The sequence below is a fragment of the Falco rusticolus genome, chromosome 15 (assembly GCF_015220075.1).
Source record: "Falco rusticolus isolate bFalRus1 chromosome 15, bFalRus1.pri, whole genome shotgun sequence".
NCBI lineage: Eukaryota > Metazoa > Chordata > Aves > Falconiformes > Falconidae > Falco > Falco rusticolus.
Genome location: NC_051201.1, coordinates 12,254,537 through 12,277,977, shown reverse-complemented (window position 1 = coordinate 12,277,977; position 23,441 = coordinate 12,254,537). Strand labels below are relative to the sequence as shown.

The 23,441-nt window shown below is 40.6% G+C and overlaps 2 protein-coding genes across 5 annotated transcripts in view; one reads left to right on the top strand and one right to left on the bottom strand.

Annotated features, from left to right (window-relative positions):
• Positions 1–15,277, top strand: part of DPY19L3 (dpy-19 like C-mannosyltransferase 3) — a 37,566-nt gene extending 22,289 nt beyond the window's left edge. For all 3 annotated transcript variants that reach the window (XM_037408733.1, XM_037408734.1, XM_037408735.1), the window contains 4 exons: positions 3,568–3,650; positions 10,120–10,252; positions 10,958–11,116; positions 11,715–15,277. In XM_037408733.1, the coding sequence (XP_037264630.1) occupies positions 3,568–3,650; positions 10,120–10,252; positions 10,958–11,116; positions 11,715–11,876 (537 nt within the window). In that variant the 3' untranslated portion in view covers positions 11,877–15,277. The remainder of the gene's footprint in view (positions 1–3,567; positions 3,651–10,119; positions 10,253–10,957; positions 11,117–11,714) is intronic.
• A 765-nt stretch (positions 15,278–16,042) lies between these two features.
• LOC119157655 (neural-cadherin-like) overlaps positions 16,043–23,441 on the bottom strand; it is a 68,393-nt gene continuing 60,994 nt past the window's right edge. The window contains exon 33 of one of the 2 annotated variants that reach the window (XM_037408729.1): positions 16,043–20,111. In XM_037408729.1, coding sequence (XP_037264626.1) covers positions 19,698–20,111 — 414 coding nt within the window. In that variant the 3' untranslated portion in view covers positions 16,043–19,697. The remainder of the gene's footprint in view (positions 20,112–23,441) is intronic. The other variant, XM_037408730.1, reaches the window with a different exon arrangement.

Genomic DNA, 23,441 nt, shown 5'->3' with positions numbered 1-23,441 from the left:
TATTAAGACATCTATATTTCTATTTACACAGGTTTTCTTCATCAGTATAGTGCAAAGATCTTTCAGATAAAATAAAGTGCACAAGTATTTCCATGCATACTTCAGCTGTACTGCAGATAACACATATATAATGCGGTACAAAATATTATTTGTTTCACTTTATAAGTAATTTCAACTATATCTGTGTCCATTGCATTTAACTTCTAAACAGAATAATACCCATCAGTTTGTGTTTGCATGGCAGTCATTCCTAAAGAAATTGTTGGTACTTAAAATTAGTTCCTGAGCTTCATCAAGTCTATAGATAATAGTTTTACCAGATGTGTTGGTTTTTCTTTGCTGGTATCCATTCATACAATTTCTCAAACTGCATTTTTATCTTCGTCATGGCCGAGTCCTTTTGCTACAAACATACATTTATTGCAGCACATAGTGCGACATATGCTATACTGAAGAGCTCCCTGTATGTACTGTGTGTATTTATGCTTTAAACCTAAAGTTAGTAAGCTTGGCCGGCTGTAGAAGAAATGACAAAAGAAAAGGTCATGTTTATTTCTATTTGTAACGCCTAATCCTGTTTCTCTAAGGAGATTCTTAATTTTCATCTTAGGCCAACAGTAACTATAAATAACTTAGTAGTACTTGCTTTTCACTTACGCTCAGAGGCCAGAGAATTAATGCTGACGCTTTTTGAGTTCAGAATAAGTGTCCTTGTATTTGAGAAGTACTGAACTCTCATAATCATCAGCGGACTGTTCAGCACATCCACGTTTGTGGCCAGCACTGTTGTCTAACTGTGGACTTTGAGGGGAAAAGTGGCAAGCTTTTAAACATCTCTGGGTTCTTATCACAGCCATTGAGTTAAAAATTGTCAAGTGTATGTCCTCAAGATACATATTTGGGGATAGTAACTATTAGTAAATCAAAGTACACTGAAAATGCAAAGTACATCAGACATTCAATAAGAAAAACTTAAGTATTTTGTTATACTGAATGAAATCCATGATCATGAGCCAGAGGGCTAAGAAGTGCGAAAGAGAAGGCTGAAATCTTTCTACAATGTAGAGAGCTGGGATAATGTTTTCACTCACAAAAGATCTAATTTTACTCCTGAAAGTTAAAAATTGTCTTACATCCACCAAGAAGCTAGGGTGGGGGAACAAACAACAATCTTAGTACCTAAATCTCCTAATAATTGAATTTTTTTTCTTTAGTTATGTCATCAAGTTCAGAGTTTATTTCGTTAATTTTTGTAGATTCCTGGTCTCAGTGATATTTTTCAATTAGTAATTACATACCTTAGGAAAAACGTTCCCTGTTGCCAGTTTAGAGTATGCCAGCTTTCTATTTTCTTGACTTTCTTTTGGGTTTTGATGCAAGTCAGCAATAACATGTCATATTACCTCTTCCTATGCAAGCATTGAAACCGTTAGGAAATTACAAGTCCTTAAGATTTTTCCAGTCCAGAAAGAAATCCCTGTGTTGCTTCTTTAAGCTAGTTGACAACAGGCTTCTTCTCCTGAAGACTTAGACCGCAGAGACAAGCACATTACGAGTTGGAAACCTCTTCTACTTACCGCTCCGTGCTCTGAACAGTTTGTTACATCCCTTTTTATCCATTTCTTCTGTCACAGGACACTTTTTCTTAATCAGACATATACTGTATTTACAAGACAGAGTTGTGATATCAGTGCTATTGGTCCATATTTTTGTGTGCTTTCCTTTTTATTTACCTTTTCATTGTTATTCTGTTGTATTTGGAATTCTTGAAGTTCTTCAATTTTTGCTTGACTTGACTAATTAAATACGGTGTTATCTGAAAATCTTGCTACCTCAGAATTCTCTTTCTAAATGCAGCAGTAGCAAGCCCCACTACCAAGATTTTCCACTGGTGAAAACTGCTTGTACTGACTCAGAAGTTGCAATAATGTGATATTGTGACTTGAAAAACCTACGTAGACTAGTTAATGCCATATGATAATCCCAGCATTCGGTAGTTTGCAGCATGATCTAGAAGCAAAGCAGAGACCGTTTCCTTCTGTCTCCACCCTGAAGGACTCCCGACTCTCAAAATGTTTAGCTATTCAGTAATGAAGAGATGAAATTTTGATTCATTACAAGACTCTACAGTCTCATTTCACAGCTGCTTAATTTATTTACTAATCTCTTGAGAGCTCTTCTGAAGAGCAGAAATGTGTCTATTACAATGTTACTGTACTTCCCAAAACTGTAAGGTTGTGATACTGCCATAACTATCTTTTAGATGTTTCTCAACCTACCAGCCAGTATTACTTTAACAAATGTATCAGGTAAACAGTTAAACTAATAAGTATCTTAATTGGCCCAATTGTATCTCCTGCTACCCAGTCCTCCTACGTAATTAGTTTTAGTTAAAGAATGCATATTTTGCTAAGTGGCTCAGCAGCATCACATTCAAATTAATTCTGAACTCTTGGATGGGTATTATCTAAATTGGATGATTTATGGCTTTTTAGATTATGGGGTGGGTTTTCTTACACTTTTTCCTGTGACATTTCACTTTGCAAGCCTGCAATCCCTATTATCTAAAGAGGGTAGGTGTGGAATACGCTTTGCCACAACATCCTCTGTAGTAAAGACTGATGCAAAGCAATCAGTTAGTCATTAGCATTGTCATTATCTCTTAATTGCTTCACAATCTTAAACAAGAAATCCTTAAATAAATCTGTGTTCTGTTAGCTTTTTTGGGGAGGGTTAAGCTCTTCAGAATAAATTTCAATCCTTATTTCTCTTGTCTGGATTCGATTTATGTATTCTTCGTTTTAAGTAAATTTTGAAACATTTTCCCCCCAATAGACTCTTGGATGTTGCTGTTCAGTCATACTTCTCTTTTTCCCATCAGTGGTTCTCTTAATTTAACTTCTGAAATGCCGTTAATGGCATCCACAGCACATCTGATGATTTTAACTTCCAATACAAATCGCCTACCTTTTTTTTTTTATTTGCTTGCAAGTTGCCTTTCCAAACAACGTTAATTCCTGGGGCCTTTTCTTCTCCTGTAATCATAGGCATTATTTAATGGCTTGGCTGTTACGTATCGAACTGTTACATGATGCCCCTTTATCTAGTTCCTTTTCTTAAAGCTTGTCTGTCAAGAAATAACTTAAAACATTAACATTTGTCCTATAGTCCAGGGAGCTGAAGTGGTTCATTGTAAAGTAGCTACAATGCACAGCAGTCCTATTTGGTGGCAACGTGTAGTTTCCCATCAATTTTAAGATACAAACTGATCTTAACTAACAGAGTTCTGGAACCCTCCTGTGAGCTGTGTATCTGAGAACCGCTATAACTGGTGATTCTGTTCCTTCTGGTCATCTGCTGGGAGCTGCAGATCTCAAATTCTGAAACTGTGTACTCACACCGCAATGACAGCCACCTGTCCGTCCTAGGAAGGGTAGATATGCTTATGTCTTGGAAGTTATCCATGAGCTGGACAAGATCATTACTGACTAAGAGGAAATAATGTATTTCAACGTCCAGAACTTGTTTTGTTCATTCTGTCATCGGTTTGGTTTGTTTTAATTATAGTTCTGGCCAGGAATAATGGATGAACTGTCAGAGCTGAGAGAATTCTATGACCCAGACACTGTGGAGCTGATGAACTGGATTAAGTAAGAGGATTTTTACTCTATTTAAAGTTAAATGCTATTTGTGTAGATCTAATGTTCTTAGTTGTAGTGTTCTCCTTATTTGTCACAGCTCATCAGTGAACTCTGGTGACCCATGGAGATAGTTAAGGATGAATGGGCTATCAGGAGATTAGCATATTAACGGCTGTGGAGAACAGCTCTGTGCAGTCCCCCGGGCTGCTCTGGTTCAGTGTCATGCTGCTGTATTGCATGTGCCTCATGGAACCAGCGTCTGACTATTTGCTCCCATAAGTACACATAGTTTTCCCAGCCAGAAGAGGTAAAATTGGAGGTGTCAGGCTTCTTTCATCATATTATAGCTACCTCTTTACATTAATAGATATTTGCTGTGAAATAATTTTATTTCTTGTTTTTTCCCACCAACCTGATGTCCTTCCCTTTTCAACTTTATTGGCTGTATAGTTGTAGGTGTGGAAAATCTGTATTCTACAGTCTATTTCTTGAACTTTGAAACAATCTAAGTTCTTTATACTTATTAGAATTAATCCCAGCATGTGTTCTAAACTATAAACAAAATTGTAATTGAACTCGAACTCACCACGGCTAAGCACAGGTGCAGAGTCTCTTTCAGGATATGAGTTAATCAGTCCAGCCCCACCTCATCACTTCCACTTTCTCACAGAGCATGGGAAGGTATTTTTTAGGTGGAAACGATTTGGAATACTGCATGTAGAAGATCCTGAGAAAAAGGGCCAGGTAGGAAGTTCTCTGGAGGACTGTGAATTTAAGAGATATGTTCTTTATAACATAGAGTAAAACGAAAAACTTTCAGGTTAAGTTCTGAACAGAGATTTTTTTGAGACTTGTATTTATTTGGAACTCTGACAAAGAGGATTTTTTTATAAAAAAAAATCAGTTTCATGTTCTGGAGGAAAACATTCTGAAAGTAAATCTGAATTTACTACATTCAAAATTGATCCATTTGAGGTATTTCCTTAGAGCCCTGATTGTGTTTTCATATGCAATGAACTTCAGTGAAACCAGTTGCCCAGTCTGTTCTACCCATAGCAACATTTTTACACTTTGTAGTGCTGTATTTCTTTAACGCATAAACTAGAAGGAGTAATTTAGAAGTAGAATATATTACAAACCTTCAGTGACTTATTTCGAAAACAGGCCATGTTTTTTACCATCATTTAGAATCTTTGCTGCCATATTGACATGTTTTGGTGACTAATGTTTGCCAGCCAGTTCCATTTAGCACTACTGTTTTATTAAAAGATGGTAAATGTCTGATAGTTCAGGTCTCCTGTGTACAATATATAGAGTTATATAGAGATTTATACATAAAATATGCATGTGGAGTTATTCCCAGCCGTGAACTGGATTTGACTGGAGCTGATGAGAATAATTTTTCATACGTTCTTAGTGCTGAGAATGCTAAACTGGTGCTTGTCCTCTTTTCATTTTAAGTCATGACAGACAATTACAGAGGGAAATTTTCTACTTAGAATTTATTGTGTTTAGGAATGTTATTGCTGTAAAGAAGAGTTAATTATCTATGCTTTAAATAGAAGTCAACAAAATTTATGGTAAGTTTCTCAAAGTGGGGCAGATTTTCTTAAGTTTTGATGTGTAAGAAAAATATTTTACTGTACTAACACTTGATAGTTCTGCTGTAGTTAATGATCTGTCAAGGTTGGTGTCAGGAACTAATCATTCATTATTAAAACTCAGTATGAGAAACTCTAATTTGTCATGTATAGCAGTGAATTAGGAAAAACTCATCTGTCTTGCAATCTCTCCACAACAAGAAAACCCTTCTGTCTGCTTCGATCTAAATCATATTAACTTGTCCAAATGCACAGTCTGAATAATAGCCAACTATTAGTCTGTCCACTGTGAAGTGTCCGCAGATGTATTTTTCACTCTTCCCCTTATTAAAATTACCATAGCATTTTCAAGAAGATATACTGGTTTATATCTTTACAGTAAAGTTACTGGATAGTATTGGACTGCTTCTATTGCAGTGCACGATTTTTTATATAATGATCTTGCATATCCCAGTCTCTTGCTTTTTCCTACCTAGCACCTCATTTTCTTAGCTTTTATTTTAAAATAAATAAATTATTTAAAAAAAAGTCAAGAAGGTCCTGCCAGTGACCCAGGGACAGTTCACAGCTGTGTTCCCAGATGGGAGGTATATTAAAATTCTTAGTTTTGGTCTTTCTCCCTAAGACAACAGGAACAACATGCTCATTTGTGGGATGGGGAAGAATATCAGTAGAATGAGCAAATCAATAGCGTGAACTTCCCTACTCTCTTTACTTCTGGTAAGTGTTTAAGAAGCAATGTCTTCTGCCTTTAAAGGGGAAACCTATCTAGAATTGTGGAATATTTCATAAGCAGTTACCAAAAATTGTAGAAAAACTTCCTAGAAATCTCAGACAACAGCCAAAACAGTGGAAAAGTTAACTGAGACTGAGATTTGGCAGAGTATAGTTGTACGTCAACTGTATTTGAATCAGGTGTGGGGGACCAGCAGGCAAATTTTTTTATTAGTGGAAACCCCACAAATTTCCAAAAGCTTCTATAAGGTTACAAAAATGGAATGCCCATGTTACAATGGTGGCTCTTTCATTTAGTAATTTATATTAATGGCTATATTTTAATTTCAAGCCAGCTATAAATTTCAATTTTTCTCTTACATGCCTGATTTTCAAGGGTAATCACACTGAATTCGACACATATTCCAGACTTTAAAGGCAATGTTACACCTTTTTTTTTTTTTTTAATTACTGTTCTTAAACTTTTGGGCTTATCCTTTGTCATTGACTGATTTGTCAATAGAATTCAGGCATGAACTTGATAGTGCCTGAGAACTAGGTGTATACCAGCTATGTAGGTGCACTTCTTTATGTGAAAAAAATATGCATGCATAAAATAGAGGCTGGGACTAACAAAAATGCATCTTGTTGCTCTTTTCTTTGTGGCTGTCATTTTCCATTTTTGCAATTTTCAGTCTTTCCAAACCAGAGGGAAAAAAAAGAACCATGACAGTTTGACTGAATATGCTTTACTGCCTGTCATTTGCAGCTTAACTTGTAATATTTGATATAGCATCCTGCAAATAAAAAGACTTTCTTTTAAAGAAGAACAACAAAAAAATCTAACGTGGCATGTTTGAGAACCCCTTTGCTTTGTAGATTCCTATCACACCCAGGCGCTAGTGAAGGCATAATCTGAAATTTGTCAGATTTTGTGGCTTTGAAAGCCAACTCCGGAGCTGAACTGTGGAGGACTTTGAATAGAAACGGCCGTTTTATTTCTAATGATGTAACCTGTAATTGCAACGTTGGCTATTTCTGTAGAGCTTCCTTAAAACCAACTCACAATAATTCTTTAGCAAGTCAAGAGGAAGAATTAGTATCATTTTTAGAGTCTGTGCAAGTAGTTCCTGTAAAACCCTTTTATTTTTAATGAGTTATTCTTAAGAATTTAGAGAATTCTATCAATACTAAAGTGTAGGTAAAAAAGGCTTCATATGATGTATTGTAGCGCTTAGTTTACCTATTAGTTCAGCTGTAATTAACTTGTTGAAAGCTTAGAGCTTCAAAAATAAATGAGATTATTTGTTCAAAATGCCATCAGGTCTGCTTGGAATGACATTTAAATTATGCAATGTAAATCAGTTTGACCTGTAAGTCCTTGTCATTATTTAGTGACATTTCGTACAGAATAAATTGTTTGCAGGTTGGGCAGTGTGGTATGGAGCTTGGCAGAAAGCTATAAAACCAAATTATCCTTTCATTTTATACATCATTTGTTCAGACATTTGTAAAAATTGCTTCGTTTTTCTGTAAGAGAGAAGCGTCATTCAGTGGTTGGAAGCGCATTAGCTGCCTCGGACGCAGTTAGGGGCTGACGCAGGTAGGAGTGTTCGAGAAAGCCAGCAGGGAACGTAGGGATCCTCCTGCACCTGGAAGATCCCAGTTCCTTGTCACCTCTCCCTCCAGCGGCTCTTCCACAAGATAAAGGCTCGATAACAGCCACCAGCTGCAGCTCTTGGAGCTGTAATTAAGGCGGGCAGACACTGCGTGAAGCTGTGTCACCTCCCAGCTTCCAGGTGTCTGTCCACACCAGTGAAATGCAGTGTCAGGTTTGTGTTCTTGGCATTGGAAGAGAGTGAGGGAGTGTCTCCGATGGCTCGGGTGGTGGCACGCGTCGCTCTGGGAGCTGCCCGAGCTGGCCCCACTGAAATACGGACAGGGGTGCGTCTTCAGGCTGGGATTAGCTAGGACCTCAGACGTGTGACGCTGAGTCGCAGGGCAGTGCCTGCTCCCACCTGGAATACCTGGGTTTGATCTCTAACCAGGGCCAAGGGATGAAAGCCAGGTTTTTGAAAAATTAAGCGAGGGTCACTACGTTGCTTTTAAGGTAGAGGAAGAGGAGCAAGTGCTGGCAAAACTCTTAATACCTGATAAATAAATAATGAACGTGCTCAGCTATATTTCACCCCTTCCGGGCAAGAGTGAGTGCTTTTAGAAAGGGGAGGAATTGAGCCCTGCATCTTCTACGTTCTCGACAGGCATTTTTACCAGTAAGTTACAGACCGAGGGCACTATCACCGTTTCCTGCAGGCTGTTTCTCGGGAATGCCTCTTTTGTTTGCTTGTTTTCTTGTGGTTTTGCCTTTGGTACTGGTTGTGAGGGGGGGGTTAAGAAAGTTTCATTCTGCCAGTTTGTGTTATATTGAGCTTTTAAGGAAGGAGAGGTGCAGGATTGCCTTGATAAGGCCAAGTCAGGAGATAAGTACTGCAGAGCATTATAAAATCAGAACAAACACAGAAGCAGACTTCGCGCTGGAAGTTTCCTGGCCCAGGCATAAACTCAGAAACATGTTGAAGGTGCTTTGAACATCATTGTTTTCGTTTAGGTGCCTTAGCTCTACCAAGCCCCTCTGTGAATCTAGCCCACGTTCTTTTCAGCTTAGTCTAAAGAATTGTGCTTTGCTGCAGATTTACGGGTGAGTCGTAGCTGACAGCCTGTCAGGGCCGTTATATTTGCATAATATTAAATTCTATGACAAATTCATTTCTTTTAATGAAACATTTACTTCATGACACTTGCAGCTTTGAATATTTTCAGTAAAAAAAGACATTTTAAATGAGTTTAAATATTTTCAGACTTTAAAATGAAACCGATTTTATAAACTGCTGAAAAACTAGCCTATCAGTAAAGTTAAACTAGCCTATTAATACTATCTCTGTCCTTCCTAGATGAGATTAACTTTCCAGTGCAAGAATTTTTAGGAAAGGTTTGTAATTATTAATTCATTTGCTAAGCATAATCACTTGAAAGGCGATATTAAAGTTTAATATTTGTCTCTTAACATCTTCAAGCCAATCATGGATCTTAAAGACAACTGAATACAGAGCTGCAGGTTCAAAAGGCTCCCTAAAGCACACCCCGACGTGTCACACTTACTTGTCTACTCTAGGTGCCATATGTGGATGTTAGGCAACTATTCACATTTCTTGCTAATTTCATTTTACTTGATTTAGTGTATGCTGCTTTATGTTGTTTTAGTCTTCGTAGAATTTTCATGGTTATATGCCTACCTAAGCACTAGAAAACACTTACGCATACTATGACCATTTTTAATTCATCTAGATCAAGTACTCTGTGGTGCCGTGCATTTTTACTTTTATCTTTTTGCTATGCCCTTCTGTTGTGTCTTTACATGTATTTTAGATGGTAAACTTGTTGGGGGGAAGGTAAGCGAAAAATCATTTTTTTCAGTATGGGTATTTAAACCACGCTGAGAAATACCAAGACTGTTATTTTGGTAACAATTCTATACATTGGCTTTGAATTTTGGATGAGATCACAGTACCAGTAAATGACAGCATTTCTGTGTGGCATCTTCTGCATCCCCCTGCCCCGCATTTTGCAATTTGGGGTGACTTTTTTAGTAATTGACTTCCCACAGTTGTCATAATAGGAGGATTATTGTCTCACGTAACAAAGTTTTCATTCCAAGTGAATGGTGAATGCCAGGACAGTAGCAAGAAGTTTTAGCATTCAGGTTACATTTTGTATAGAATACCTTATATATCAGACACAGATGTAAGTCACAGTAAGTTTCTTGAAATATTAAAAGAATTAGGATACAGAAATCTACAAATATTCAGAAGCTGTATGAACCCAAGAAACATATGAACTATGGAAGTAGTTTGAAATTTTCAGGATCCTGTCTTCCCTAAATTTACTTATAGTGCATAGTAAATTTTTATTTGCAGTTAGAGAGTATTAACGTGATTTATCTGCTTCATATTTGAAGAAAACTTCAGTTGCTTGAACAGTTGCTCCCTGAATAGAGGAGAGGCAGAAAATATTTTTTCAGTCTTTTTTTTCCTTCTGATCTGTAACAAGCAATGCAAAGATGCCCTTACAGAGAGACTTCCTCAGACTTATCAACATTTGTTTAGGTCAAACACTCCAAACACAGCAGTGTTTGCTGGGAGCATGCAGCTATTAGCCGGAGTCAAACTGTGCACTGGACGGACCTTAACTAATCATCCCCATTATGAGGATAAGAATCTGAGAGAGAGAACAAAACAGGTAAGAGTATTCTGATTGCTTAAGCTAATTCTTACCCACATCAGTGGCTCCATTCCAGAAAACACCGCAATCTCCAATTGGCACATTGCAAATGACATCACGTGCTTTACTCATTGAACTAACTTATTTTCAATACAGTTGCAGAATTCAGTAATTTCAGTGCTTGGGGCATATGCTAACTCCCTTCTGGCAGCTGGTGTTACCTCTGAATAACTGTGCCTGGGTACTCAGGCTGGTCTGGCTGCGCTGGTGTGGGTGCTGTTGGTGTTCATACGTCCTGCTGCGCAGTTGGGCTGTTAAACCCACATGGAGCTGTTCCCAATTTGCCTGATACTCCCTTCAGTTTCCAGACTAGCATGTGATGTTTTATGTAGAAATGACCTTGAGAAACTCCAGACAAAGCTGTATATATAGGTATAGCTTAGACATTCTGAAAGCTTTACAGACATCTACCAAGGCCTTCCTGCAGACAGCAGCACCATCCAGTGTTCCTGTAGTCTGCAGCAACGCTATTGTGCATCACCCTAGCCGTAACATGGAAACTCAAGTGGCTACTGAATAAGCATTTAATTTTTTTAAAATACTGGATTCAAATCACATGGATTACCAATCTCGGTTCTTTCCGTGGTTTATGATAAAGGAATCGTGAAAGAGCAAACAAAGAAATAACGGTAATGTGTCTTACAGCTTACTTTTCTTCTGTAGGTTTATCAGATGTATGCCAAGAGGTCTCCTGAGGATGTGTACAGAATACTGCGATCCTTTGGCACAGACTATGTGATCCTAGAGGACAGCATTTGTTACGAAAGAAGACACAGTAGAGGGTGTCGGTTACGTGACTTACTTGATATAGCTAATGGCCATGTAAGTATTATATACGAGATTTATAAAGAAAACACATTTTGCTTAACTTCTCTTTGAAGTAAAACTATGAGATGAAGTAGCTTGGGTTATTTCCACTCATCATGAGTGTGGGAAGTAAAATCTAATGGAGCCTTTAGACATTCTCAAAATCACCACAGTGAACACTGCTTGCTTTTAAGGGTAATTGTTAATAAAAAAGGAGGGATTCAGCCTGGGCAAAATAAGTATCACTTCATGATGAGCTTCAGGTTAGCAACACACAGATGGTGTCTTCTTCGAGAGTGTGAATCACTTCATAGCTTCAGCAGACAGTTGTATCACTCCATTGTGCCGGGAGTTTTCAAGCATTTCTGGGGCTAACCCAAAGCCCATACGTACCACTGCCAAATTGGTTTTATCCATAATAGAGACAATACTATAAATCTTACTGGTTTAATGTTATTTTCTGCCTCCCACTTGTTTCATACAGTCGCTTTTAACAAATCTGGCCCACCTGACCCTCTGAATGTATTCCTGAGGTTGTTTTTAGCTTCTTGTTATTGCCTGTAACTGTGAACTGGCTAAAGATACTTCACAAATCTGTTCCATTTCATTGCAGATCATGGATGGTTTGGGAGAGAACGAACCCGATTTGAAACCTTCGTTGTATCCTCGCTTCTGTGAGGAAATTAAAAAAAACCTGCCTTCTTATACCATACACTTCACTAGAGTGTTTCAAAACAAAACATTCCACGTTTACAAACTTGCTAAGCATAAATAACATTGCCAACCGTGGCTTCAAGTTCACTATTTTAATGCTAGGACCCACATTAGAAAATGCAGAAGTTTACAAACATGTTACATTTGTAAGACATTTTGCATTGATGGTTTCTTGTTTAATTACTGTGATTTTTTTTTAGACAGTTTAGTTTTGATAACGTTCTTGATGTTGCCAAAATTTTCATAGATTCATAAATAAATGCTAGCAGGGGCCATTTTGATAATAAAGTCTGACCTTCTGAAAACAGGAAAACAATTATATCCTGAGTATTAACTGATGGGAAGACACACAAAATGAGCAGCCTGCACAACCACTGCAGAAGAGCTAGCCTATAAAGTTCTGCTCAGCAGTTTGGGTTTTTACTATAAAATGATACAAATTCAATGGAAGCAGGCCATGCTGCTCCTATACTGAGTATGCATTATCTCTGTGAATCCTGAAAAGAGTCACAAAAATTGTTTTGTCTTACAGCCTGATCCTCTCAGACAGATCCTTGTGCTCTTTCAGTGCCTCCTTTTTGAATTCCTTGGGAACGTATGTGGATATGAGTTTCCAAGCTCGTGAGTGTGAGTGCAGAATCAGTGAGTGCAGAATCAGGAAACGCGTTTAAAGAGTGAAACTTTAATCATTGTCCAGCACTTTTAGTGATGCAGAAACGTACTTTTTATAACATTAAGCATTTAATGATGGAGTGTTATGTATTTCTAATGAGAATAAAAGTTGGAGCATGCTTGATACATGTTGCATGTTTGTAGCCTCATAAAGTGCTCAGAACAAACAAAAAAACAATTTTCTCAGCTTGGATTCTGACAACACTGTTTTCTGTATTTGCTTTCTACACCTGCAGGGGACCCTTTTTCTCCCCGTGTGAATTCCAGTAGGATACCAAAATTGAACACTGCCAACCCTTACAACAGAAAAATTAATCTCTAAATTCGGCAGGAAACTTAGGTATTTAAAATGCATTCAGGTATTAGAGCTTTGCTTTACATTAGTTTAGACACTAAGCTATATATTTTAGCACAAAATCATTGTGTCCTTGTTCTTTATCCTAAAAAAAAAAAAAAAAAGAAAAAAGACTACAGTTGTTTTAAGTTGGCTTGGAAGTTCAAGTGAAGACGGGTCTCAACCCTGAGAATTTTGTGATTTGTTTGTACCCTCTGTCTTTTTACCGGCTAGAACTTCATGAATTGTATTGACTTTCTAAATGCTATGTAAATGACACGTGACTTTTGCTGGGTTTTAGCACTGCTTTGGTTTTATATTGAAATTAAGAGATTAAATCTGATTGAAAGTCTAACAGCACTCTCCAACTGTAATTAGACATCCACTGGGATCATTTCTTACGAAGAACAGAACTGTAATAATCAAGTGCCTCTAGGCCAATGTTGAATTAACATTTGAACACCTATAAGAGTGTCTGTGGCCTGTGCAAATAACTCAGTTCTAATAATTACCACTGCAATTAATTTCTAATGATGGGAAGCTTAAAGCGCTACTGATGGCAAACTCCACATTTAATTTAATCAAGATGTGTAATGAGATTAGCTTTCACAACTGAGCTGTGTTCCAATTCCAAGTGATTTAAGGGTTTTTCTTTTTCAGTTGTACTAAGGTAAATTACTGAAAAGATGGTGATGGTTATGTCACATGCTCAAACAATTTTATATTCAGTAAATACTCATTAAACAATGTTCAACATCTTTCTGCACTTTCACGCTATCAGGAAAGGAAAGTGTGCTTTAATCAGAGTGTATTTAAATCAAACGGTGACAGTAGCTAGGCTGTTAAACTGAGCAGCTGAAACTCCTGAGTAATTTCTAGCCTGTGTCCCTTAATGAGGTTGGAGACCACTGCAGTTTAACATAATACAGTAATAAAACATTTTAATCAGTATTAAAACGTTAATTAGGCCTGTAATGATGCATGCCTGTTCTTGCTGAAAGCATGGGTCAGTGAATTCCTCGATGAGTGCCTTACAGCAATTGAAAACAAGCACACGTGAGGTAAAGTATGTCTAGGCTGTATTGTCTTATTTTAAGATGTGGTTGTATCTTTCTTTAAAGGTGCAGTAACTTTCCTCAGATTGAAATGAGATCCCAGGCTCCAGCGGTACCCTTGCATTTTCAGAATTTACTTGTAGGTGGCAGCAGCTGAGACTTAAGAAGTCTGGACTGTAATGGTAATTATTTTTAAATAGACTTTTTTCAAAAATACAATCTCTGATGGATATTGCCAAGGAGAAATTTAACCTTTTTGTAGAAACTGTTAAGTGCACATTTTTTTGTTTTGTTTTTAAACAAAATGGACTCCCAGCTACCCTGGGTCTTAGGGAAGGTGAAAGCCAGTGGTGGTCATGATCCAGAACCACCACTGTAACAGAGTTTCTCCTTCCAACATAAACACCCCTCAGAGTAGCACACCAGAAATTTCAAGTATCAGGTACAGAGTGGTTTTGAGGTGGTTTTAACTGTTGCAGTTCAGTCTTTAAAGCCTAGGTAGCTTGTGGCACTTCTAAACCGTTCCAACAGTTCCTGCATCAGAAAGGTTTAATACTTGAGCGAAGGGCGTATTTCAGTGACTGCATAGTGCAGCATTCAGAAGACCAATCTCTGTAAAACAGTGAAATAGAAAACGCCAAGGAACAAAACCACTTACCAGCTCAAAGGAGGGCAACACAACCCCGGGAGAGAGGGAGCAGCTGCCTCCCTGTCCCTGATTTAAAGGCTTGCCCGCCGGGGCGAGGATGCTGGGGAGGGCTGGAGCCGCTGGAGGTGCTGCCTGAGGTAGGGGGCTGTGGGGCTGGTGGTGGCAAGGGCTGCGGTTCTCTTCCTGGAGGTGGGTGTCAGAGCCTGAGGTTTCTCAGAGGTAGGTGGCGGTTTACTTGCCTAATACCCATTTTCTCAACTTCCCACGTCTCGTTGTGGTCTGTATTCACTGCATTTAAAATGTGCAATTTTTTTGAAATGACCTACGTCACCCTGATGCACCTTATTCCCGAGGGGTTGCTGTGGCAGCGCCGGCCCGTTGGCCCTGTACTAACTGTGACCTGCCCCCAGAACAACCCTCCTGGCAATGCCTGTACCGAAGTCTTACAAGTGCCAATGGGAACGGCACCGTCGTGGCTTCTTGTGCGCGTTACCTGTTGTCCGCAAGGACTTCCGAGCTGCACGTTGTTAGTGGAACTGTGGTATGAATTGGGGTTTCTTAGATGACGGAGCCAAAACGTTATCAAGTAGCCAGAGTGGTTTTAGGGGAGAAAAGCCTTTGAGATCCATAAGTATATTTTCATTTCTTGTTTCAGTGTTCTGCCGGTGAAATCTAACAGTTATTTTATAAGACGTTGTAAAGAGATGTAATGACTTATTGTATACTAAATAAAATGTGGAATTTGAAGATCATTTTTTTGATTATTGTTATGTTGGGGTGGATTGAGCAAGGTGCAGTCAGGGCATCGGCTTTGCTCCGGTCCATATGGAGGAAAGCAAAGTATTTCTCAGCAGGAAGTTTTGACTTTTCTGGAGCTCGTTACATCGCATCACTGACTTTCTGAATCACCTGTTGTTTTTAACAGCCTGCTGGACTCCTCTGTTGCACATTAAAGGCGTACCAGCCGTGATGTGTACCGGCCACCCAATAACCTGTAACTCTAGCAAGGTCAGTGGACTGAGGCGGTTACTCAGTTTAGGTAAACGTAATTTGCTTTGACCGATGGGGATCTGCTTGTTTCCGCATTGTAGCTCAAGCTTTAGTGTTCTTAACGCAATGAAAAGAAACGCGTGTTCTTTGGGAGAGGAAAATCACGTGTATCACGGGCTTTATTTGAATTAGGGTGCCCTGACAGAGGTAAGCTTTTAAGTCTGGGCGCTCGTGGCAGCAGGGAGAAGCAGGGTGTGCAGAGCTATGCGTACAACTGGCCAGCACGGCTTTTTCTCGTGTGTGGTGCCCGAGTGCCATCGTATCTTTGCATGTGTAGTATTGCTCTTAAAGTGAGGTTTTGGGGAGTTTCGTCACCAGTGTTAATCAGGTACAGACAGGAATTCTAAATTAGTTTAATTAATGAAATGTGGTCATAACATGGTATGCTTGCATAGAGGGGATTTGGGGTTCCAGAGAACCAGGCTCCTCAAAACCTTGCTCATCAAGTTACCGATCGTGTGGTGCAAACTAGTTATTGAAATCCGCAAGAAACGGCCATGGGTTTTAGCATTTCTATAATTAAGAAAATGCTCAATTTACTTTTGCTTACCTAATCCTGCTCCTTTTACAGCCACGCGTTCCCTTCTAAAGCTGCTGGTCCTTGCCAGTAGGTCAGACCTGAGGACAATCGGCTTTCCTATGGCTTGGCTACGTGGTATATACTTGGAATGTTATTTTAAAAGGGGAAAAACAAAGATTAACATAGTTGACAGGCAGACAGATTAAATACTAATATCCACATGATTATTTAAATTTCAGACCTTTACAAATATTTTATACTAAATAAAATGTTCTTACTACATGTTTAGTCTGTAAAGAACATGGAAGATTAATAGAAGTACCAGATTACAGAAAATCCCACTACCTAGGGACCCAGTGATTATTTTTTTATTATTATTCAGTGTTTTTTCTTCTCCCCTCACCCATTGCAAAGCTTTCTGTTGTCCAGCCAGCTGTTCCTGTCCTTGAGTGATGTCAGTGCTATACTGGGGTGAGGGTTTTTTGTCGAGGTACTGAAGTATTTGTACGTGTAAATGCAGAACAACTGAAGACAGGATTTCAGAAATTGCACAGTAATTGAAAGAGCATCATGCAAATTAAATTAACTAATCAGTACTCCCTAGAAAAAGTAGGTTTTAATAGGGCGTGACAGCTGGGAACGAGTCTGTCCTGTTACTGGGACTGTATCTACACCAGTTCCTATAGCAGTTCCAAAATGCTTCTCTGACCTTTGGTTTGATACTGTACATTCTGTAAAACGTACGGCTGCCCGCAGTTACACCAGCAGCCCTGGGGTTGTGCTTGTTGTTATTTATGTTTGTTTACAGATTAACGCCATAGCTGTAGTAGGGGAAAAAGCAGTAGTAGAGCAGCAGGTTCGGGTTGTGGGAAGGGCAGTAGGCGCCCCGGAGCCGCAGCAGCCCCGCAGCTGTGCCTGCACAGCCCCGCCACCCACCACCGCTGTGCTTTTACTCTCACCTGGTGAGCAGGCAGGCACTTGGCGGCTGGAGTAGGAGCTTCACCAAATGGGGCCGAGCCCTCCGTATCACAGACTACTCTGTAGTGGGGCTGTTCGGTCACATTCTGGGGAAGGTGAGTGACGTTTTTCCCAGGTGCACAGTAACTGGCTTAACGGGGGCACTCAGAGCAAAGCACCGCTGGCTCCTCTGCCGATGGCCTTGTGTGGCAAACCTCAGCTGGGGCTTCACGTGGGAATGAACTAAGATCACAGGCGGGGGAAGAAGGCGGCAGCAAATAACTGGAGTGTTTTGAGCTGTGGTTTGTCCCGCCCATCAAGCCTGGAGATCTTTTGACCACTTACCGTCCGTACTGGTGCACGTGTCCTGTCGCACACAGTGGACGTTACGGATCACAGTGCGCAGCCCACGCGTCAGCTTCTCAGTGCCTAAAATCTCAGAACAGGGACTATGGCTGTGGGTAACACAACTCGAGTAATTCTGTTGACTGTAAAGTATTGCTTCCTCCTAGAGCTGGCAAAGAGCCCCGGGCTGAGGCAAGTACCGCCTGTGGCCCCAGCCAGCTCAGCGCTGGGCCACGCTCGGAAACGGCAACGGGGGTTCTGAGCGTGGAACTGGAGCTTGAGCCCACACATCAGCGAGAGGCGACTGCTGCTTCCCTCAGCTTGGCAGCCCGAACACCACGCGTGGCGCACAGCTGTGGAAGCATCTGATCAAAGCTGAGAAAGAACTAATTCAACAGTCCAAGTTTAGTCAACCTTAAATTTATACAAAGAAGAGACATATATAGAAGCCTTATTTATTATTTATACGGTGCCTTGGAGACACATGACACTCCACAGGCAAATAGACAGTCCTTGCCCCAAGGAGCTTACAAGCTAAATTAAATCAAAACCAGCCAAAATGACAGTATATCCATAGTTATGGAAAGAACACGAGGTATGCAGACAAAATTACTGCTGTTTGGGGAAGGAATAGATTTCTGTGCATAATATATGCTGAGTTTATTTTCCATATCTTGTTTGCAACTGCTACGATCATGAAATGCAGAAGCTGACGTACCTGACTTTTGTGAACACTGCAGGATATTCTAGCCTGTTTCGTCACAGGTATTTGTAAATTTACAGAATTTGTAAAATTACAAAATCATAGACTAAAGCACCAAAATCATCATAGACTATGCACCATCTGTGAATCAAACCTGTTGATTGTTCTTGCTGCACTTTACTCCATTTAGATATACAAATGGTCTCGAAAAAAAATTTTTTTTGTAGCCTTCTCTTTTCCAAATAGTCAAACCTAAAACAAAATCCAGAATACTAGCTGGACATTAAACGGTCTGAAAAAGGGGGTGATAATTTAAAGCATAGTATTCCACCCCCTGCAACCACTGTTAGATTTTTCCCTGGGTTTCTCTGTCCCCAGTTGATTGTGATTTTCTACTAAAACGTGCCCGAAGGAGGCCTGTGTGATACGTGCTATCAATCATGAGTTTTGGAAAATCACCATCTTGGAATTATTAGATTTTTGGCAGGGTTTTGTTTTAGAAGTCCCAGTGCTGGGTGAAGTTCTTTGATACAGGGAAGACCGTCAGTCTTCTGACATCCTAAAAACACTAGGTATTTTGACAACATCCAAGGGATGCTGGGTTTTTTCTTCACTGAAAATCCCTCTGTATCCTCAGTCAGCCCCTTCTGGCAAGGCATGACTTGGCTGCAGTTGCAGTTGGTTAGTGCTGCTGTTAAAAGTGTCAGTCTCCAGCCCCTCAAACCTAATTCTTTCAATTCTTACACGAGAAAGGCGGTTTAGCAAAACACGAGGAGCGGCGTTGTAGATGCAAATGATGTTGTTCAGGCTGGTCCTTCATTTAGGCTCAATTTAGTAGCCCATTAGGAATGAGAAATTACGGTGAGCTGTGGTGTTTGCTGCTGGAATTCCTAACTAGTGACCTTTGAGACTAGTCTCATAGAAAACCTGGGGTTTCAGTTAAGTATTTAGTTGCAAGCAGCTGACGATGTGTTGTGCCTAAATTCAGTTCCTGTGTTTATGTGACAGCAAAAAGTGATATCATTAAGGTATAGCTACAGTTCAAAGACCCCCATCCGTGCTGCTTCATTCCTTTACCTGGATCCATGGGCTCTACCTGCACCGCGTTCAGCGAGCCGGTGCTTTAACTGAGGCTCAGTCAGGGCAACAAGATGGATGTGACACAGCATGGACTTCATTTCCACAAGAAAAAGACAATGTGCTTTGTCCAAATAACTGCTACAGCTCCTACTGAAATGCGTGCCCACAGCATGCCTCCTTCACACTGTGAGCACCGTCTTGGCTTAGGTACACAGGATCTCGCAGGGAGTCCTTTATTAGCTTAGTAACAAAAAAAAAAATCTATTTCTTAAACACTGTGTGTGAAGGACTATGTACCCCAAGTTGTCCCTTTACTGTTTCCAGTAAGTTCATAACCCCAAATATAAATGACCAGAATGTTGCAAGGTTAGGTCCTACTACTGGATTTCGCAATTAGATGCAAAGTGTGGCTTGTTAGTGGGAATCTGAGTGCCTTGCCATAACAGGGGAAAGAAAAACGAGCATGAAAACCTGTCCTGCACCCTTGCTCCTGAAACGGTGAAGCTGGCCTGGTAATCTACAGGCCTTCTGCACCTACACATGAGTACAGTTCACTCAGCTTCTCGAACTTTGGTCCCCACGCTTTGATGTCATCGTACACCACCCCCTCGTCTGGCCCAGCAGAGCTGAGGGTACTCAGGCTGCTCGCAACCGAGCTGTCACCCTCGGTGCAGAACAGCTGCAGCGAGTCCTGGGGTACGGCCTGGAGGTGGCGGTCGGCGTCTCTGACAACATCTGACAGGTACTGACCAAAGTCTGCGCTAGCGAAAGAGGCTTCTGCAGGCGCTGGTGGTCCGGGCTGCTCCTGCGTGCCTGGGGGCGCGTCACCAAAGTCACGGCTGCATTTTGGTGGTTTCTTTTTCTTCTTGTAGAGAGAATAGGCTGGGCTGGTTTGAATAGGCACCTGCAGTTCTGCCATGTTGTATGCATCCTGGTGTGAGAAAGCATTCACGTTAAATTAATGGTCCTTGTAGGTCCCAAAATTTCACGTTCTAGTGGAAATAAAGAAGGTACATCCTGAGGCAGTCCGTTTGGTGTGAACACGTGACGGGTTGGCTTGTTCAACCAACTCTGCCACCTACAGTGTGCCTAAGAAAGTCAAACCCCGCTGAGCAGCTAAGAATCACGGTGTGGCCGGGGTGGGAAGGGACCTCTGGAGCTCCTCTAGCCCACCCCCCGCTAAAGCAGGTTCTCCCGGAGCGGGCTGTGCAGGGTTGGGTCCAGGCGGGTTTGGAATGTCTCCGGAGAAGGAGACCCCCACAGCCTCCCTGGGCAGCCTGTGCCAGGGCTGTGTGCCCTCAAGGTGAGGAGGTTCTCCCTCGCATTCATACGAAGCTTCTTGTATTGCAGTCTGTGCCCATTGCGCCTTGTCCTGTCGCCGGGCGCCACTGAAAGAAGCCTGGCCCCGTCCTCATGGCACTCACCCTTGGAAGTATTTGTAGACATGAATGCATGAGGAACACCGGCACTACTACAGTTAGGTTCAAAATCAAGTCTAATTTTGTATTAGAAGTTAAATAAAAATGACAGAAATGCCCCAATTTTTGTTCTGAAATTCAGATCTAAATATTTTATCATCGTTAAACACTGCTACCGAGTCTGGCAACAACAGGGAGAAAGGATATTCACAAATAGCTTGTTAAAAGAGAACTTTCTGCATTAGTAGTTCAAACATCTGCTGTGAATTCTGTTAAAATTTTATCAGCCTGTGGAATAACAGCTAGTGCTGTTGTATGGAAGTGGCATGGCTGTAAAAGCCAAGTGACTACCTATTACAAAAAAAAAAAAAAAAAAATTCCCTCGTGGTGCAGCAGCAGTTCATGCTGTCTGATCACTGTGCCACAGCTCCTGAAGCGCAGCTTCTGTCACTAAAGCTACGATAGCAGACGTGTTAATTGCATTAACTGATCAGAATCTTTATGGCAGCTGAAAGAACGAAGTGGTGTCCCACCGCAGCCTTCACCTTCCTGCCATCGCAAGGTTGTGCCTCTGCACTGGCTGACAGGCCAAAGAGGCTGTGCGAGACAGCCCACGACAGCAAACAGCGCTCACTGGTACTGCTCAGGCTATTCCTCTAACAGCGGCCGTCAACGACAGAGCCGCCAAGTCAGCACTTTCTGAAGGATGACATTTATTCTCTTGCATGCTGAATTGCACATAACTGTGCAATTGAGATGAGAGATCATCCCAAGTAATCTTGGTGAGTGTTGCTGAATTTCAATGGGGAGGCAGAAAACTGCTTCAAAAAGAAACCCACCTGCAATCAGGAAGCCACGTAGGTGGCAAGACGAGAGTGCGGGACAGGACTGTAACACAGAGCAGCTGCTTAGTCAGACTCTGGGAGAATGGAAATACCGTTAGAGAGGAACGATGCAAGACCTGCAGGGCAGCTGCCTACCTTAGGCACGTTCTAAATAAGCGCAGGGTACATCCATCCCACTATGAGCATTTTACAACAGCATGGCTACCAGCATGATCCGCACACCACGGCAACTTTTCATCGTACAACATTTAAATAGGAGTTTGTCCAAATACAGATTCATGATCCTCCCTTCAGTGAACTGGGTGATGTTAAAATTATCCTTTACTGCTATTAGTTGTTCCTTAAAATGACAGACGACTTCTGATTCTATACCATTCTTAGCTGGCAGCCTACAAGGCCAAGTCCATCCTTGCCTCTAGCTTCAAAGCTGGCTTTTAACAACATTCGGTGTTTAGCAGCGTTAAGTATATACTCAGTAGCACACTGATCTGCTAAAATTCCTATGGGTTCCTCATTTCTCTGAGGGATACAGTTTTATTTATTTCATGTGCGGAAACTCCCTAGTAAGACAGCCTCTTGTACCCATAATCATACCCTCCGCTAACATTACAAAGACAAAACTTCCTTGTCCAAGCGCCTTCATGATCCTTTTGTTAAGGTAACATGAGAATACAATGAAGGTATTGTAATTCTGGGTACTTTGTTCTTTTTTTATTATTTTTTTTTAATCTAGACAAATAATTAGGTACTCAAAAAGATACTGCGAAGTTTTAGCTGCAATCCCAGCAACTGTAAAATTTGAATAACTAAGGAACAGTATACAGAACCCACAGAGGCTCCACTCCAAGCAGCATTTCTTCAAGACAGAGTAATTGCCTCAGATGAAGATCACCAGAAGTTGCTAATTTGATTCCACTGCTTAAAATAAGGAGTGTATTTTAAGAACTCTCCCAAAGTAATTAAACATGTCATACAGTAACTGTGGATTTCCTCAATCTGTAAAATTTCTGGGTGTAAAATTGCCAAGTATGGCAGAGGAAGTTAATTTGGTTAAGGAAAACAGGATTTATGCATATAGCTGTCTACATTATCACGTGGAAAATGTCCCTCTATTTATTATGGTCACACTAATTCATCAAGAAATTAAGGGTACTCTACAAGAAAGAGTATTTTCTCAGGTGGCCTTGTAAATCACTGTAACTAAAAATTCTTGAGGATATTTGGGACAGGTCACATTTAACATTTTTTTTTTTTTAGATCACTATCTTCTTGTGCCCCATCACAGCAGTGCCCTGCTTAGTATTACCTCTACAGAGTCACAGCACCTTCTGAATCTGTGAAATGGCCAGTTCCAAAGGTGGCAATGCAGTTCCTTACCTTTTTTAAACATGGCAAACATCTGTGGGTCAGCAAACAGTCTATTTAAATTACCCCTCTAGAGCATCTGCAGTTTTGTTTCAAAGTTCCATCTTACACTGACATGTAGAAATCCTTAAAACAGCTAGCAGAAATGTTGACACTGTATGTTCTGAGTATAATCTGGTCTACTGGAAGTATGAACACAGTTTGTGTTCACCAGTGTATTTCTCCCCAAAACAGCAATGCAGAAGTGTTATTCCACAACCACCATGTGCTTTGGGGCTTAAGAGGAACACAGTGCCTTGCTTTCTTAGCAAGTCGAGCCGGAATACCTGCTGTTATGAACAGTCTCCAGAAAGAGACTGCCCCTAAAGAGCAGGTCACATCAGGTTCTTTCAAGCCCTCGGTGCTACAGCAGTAATTTCCACTGAGAACCTCGCCATCTCCTGAGCCATGAAACCAAACACATCAGCTACTAGGTCTTTACTGCTAAACTCACTCTACCAGCACTTTAAAATAGGCACACAGGATCATTTGCTTTAAGACAAATTAAAAATCGATTAGCAGTTATCTCCACTTCAGAAGCACACCCCCTTGTGTACATAACCTTGCAAATAATTCATCTACCAACTGCAGTAA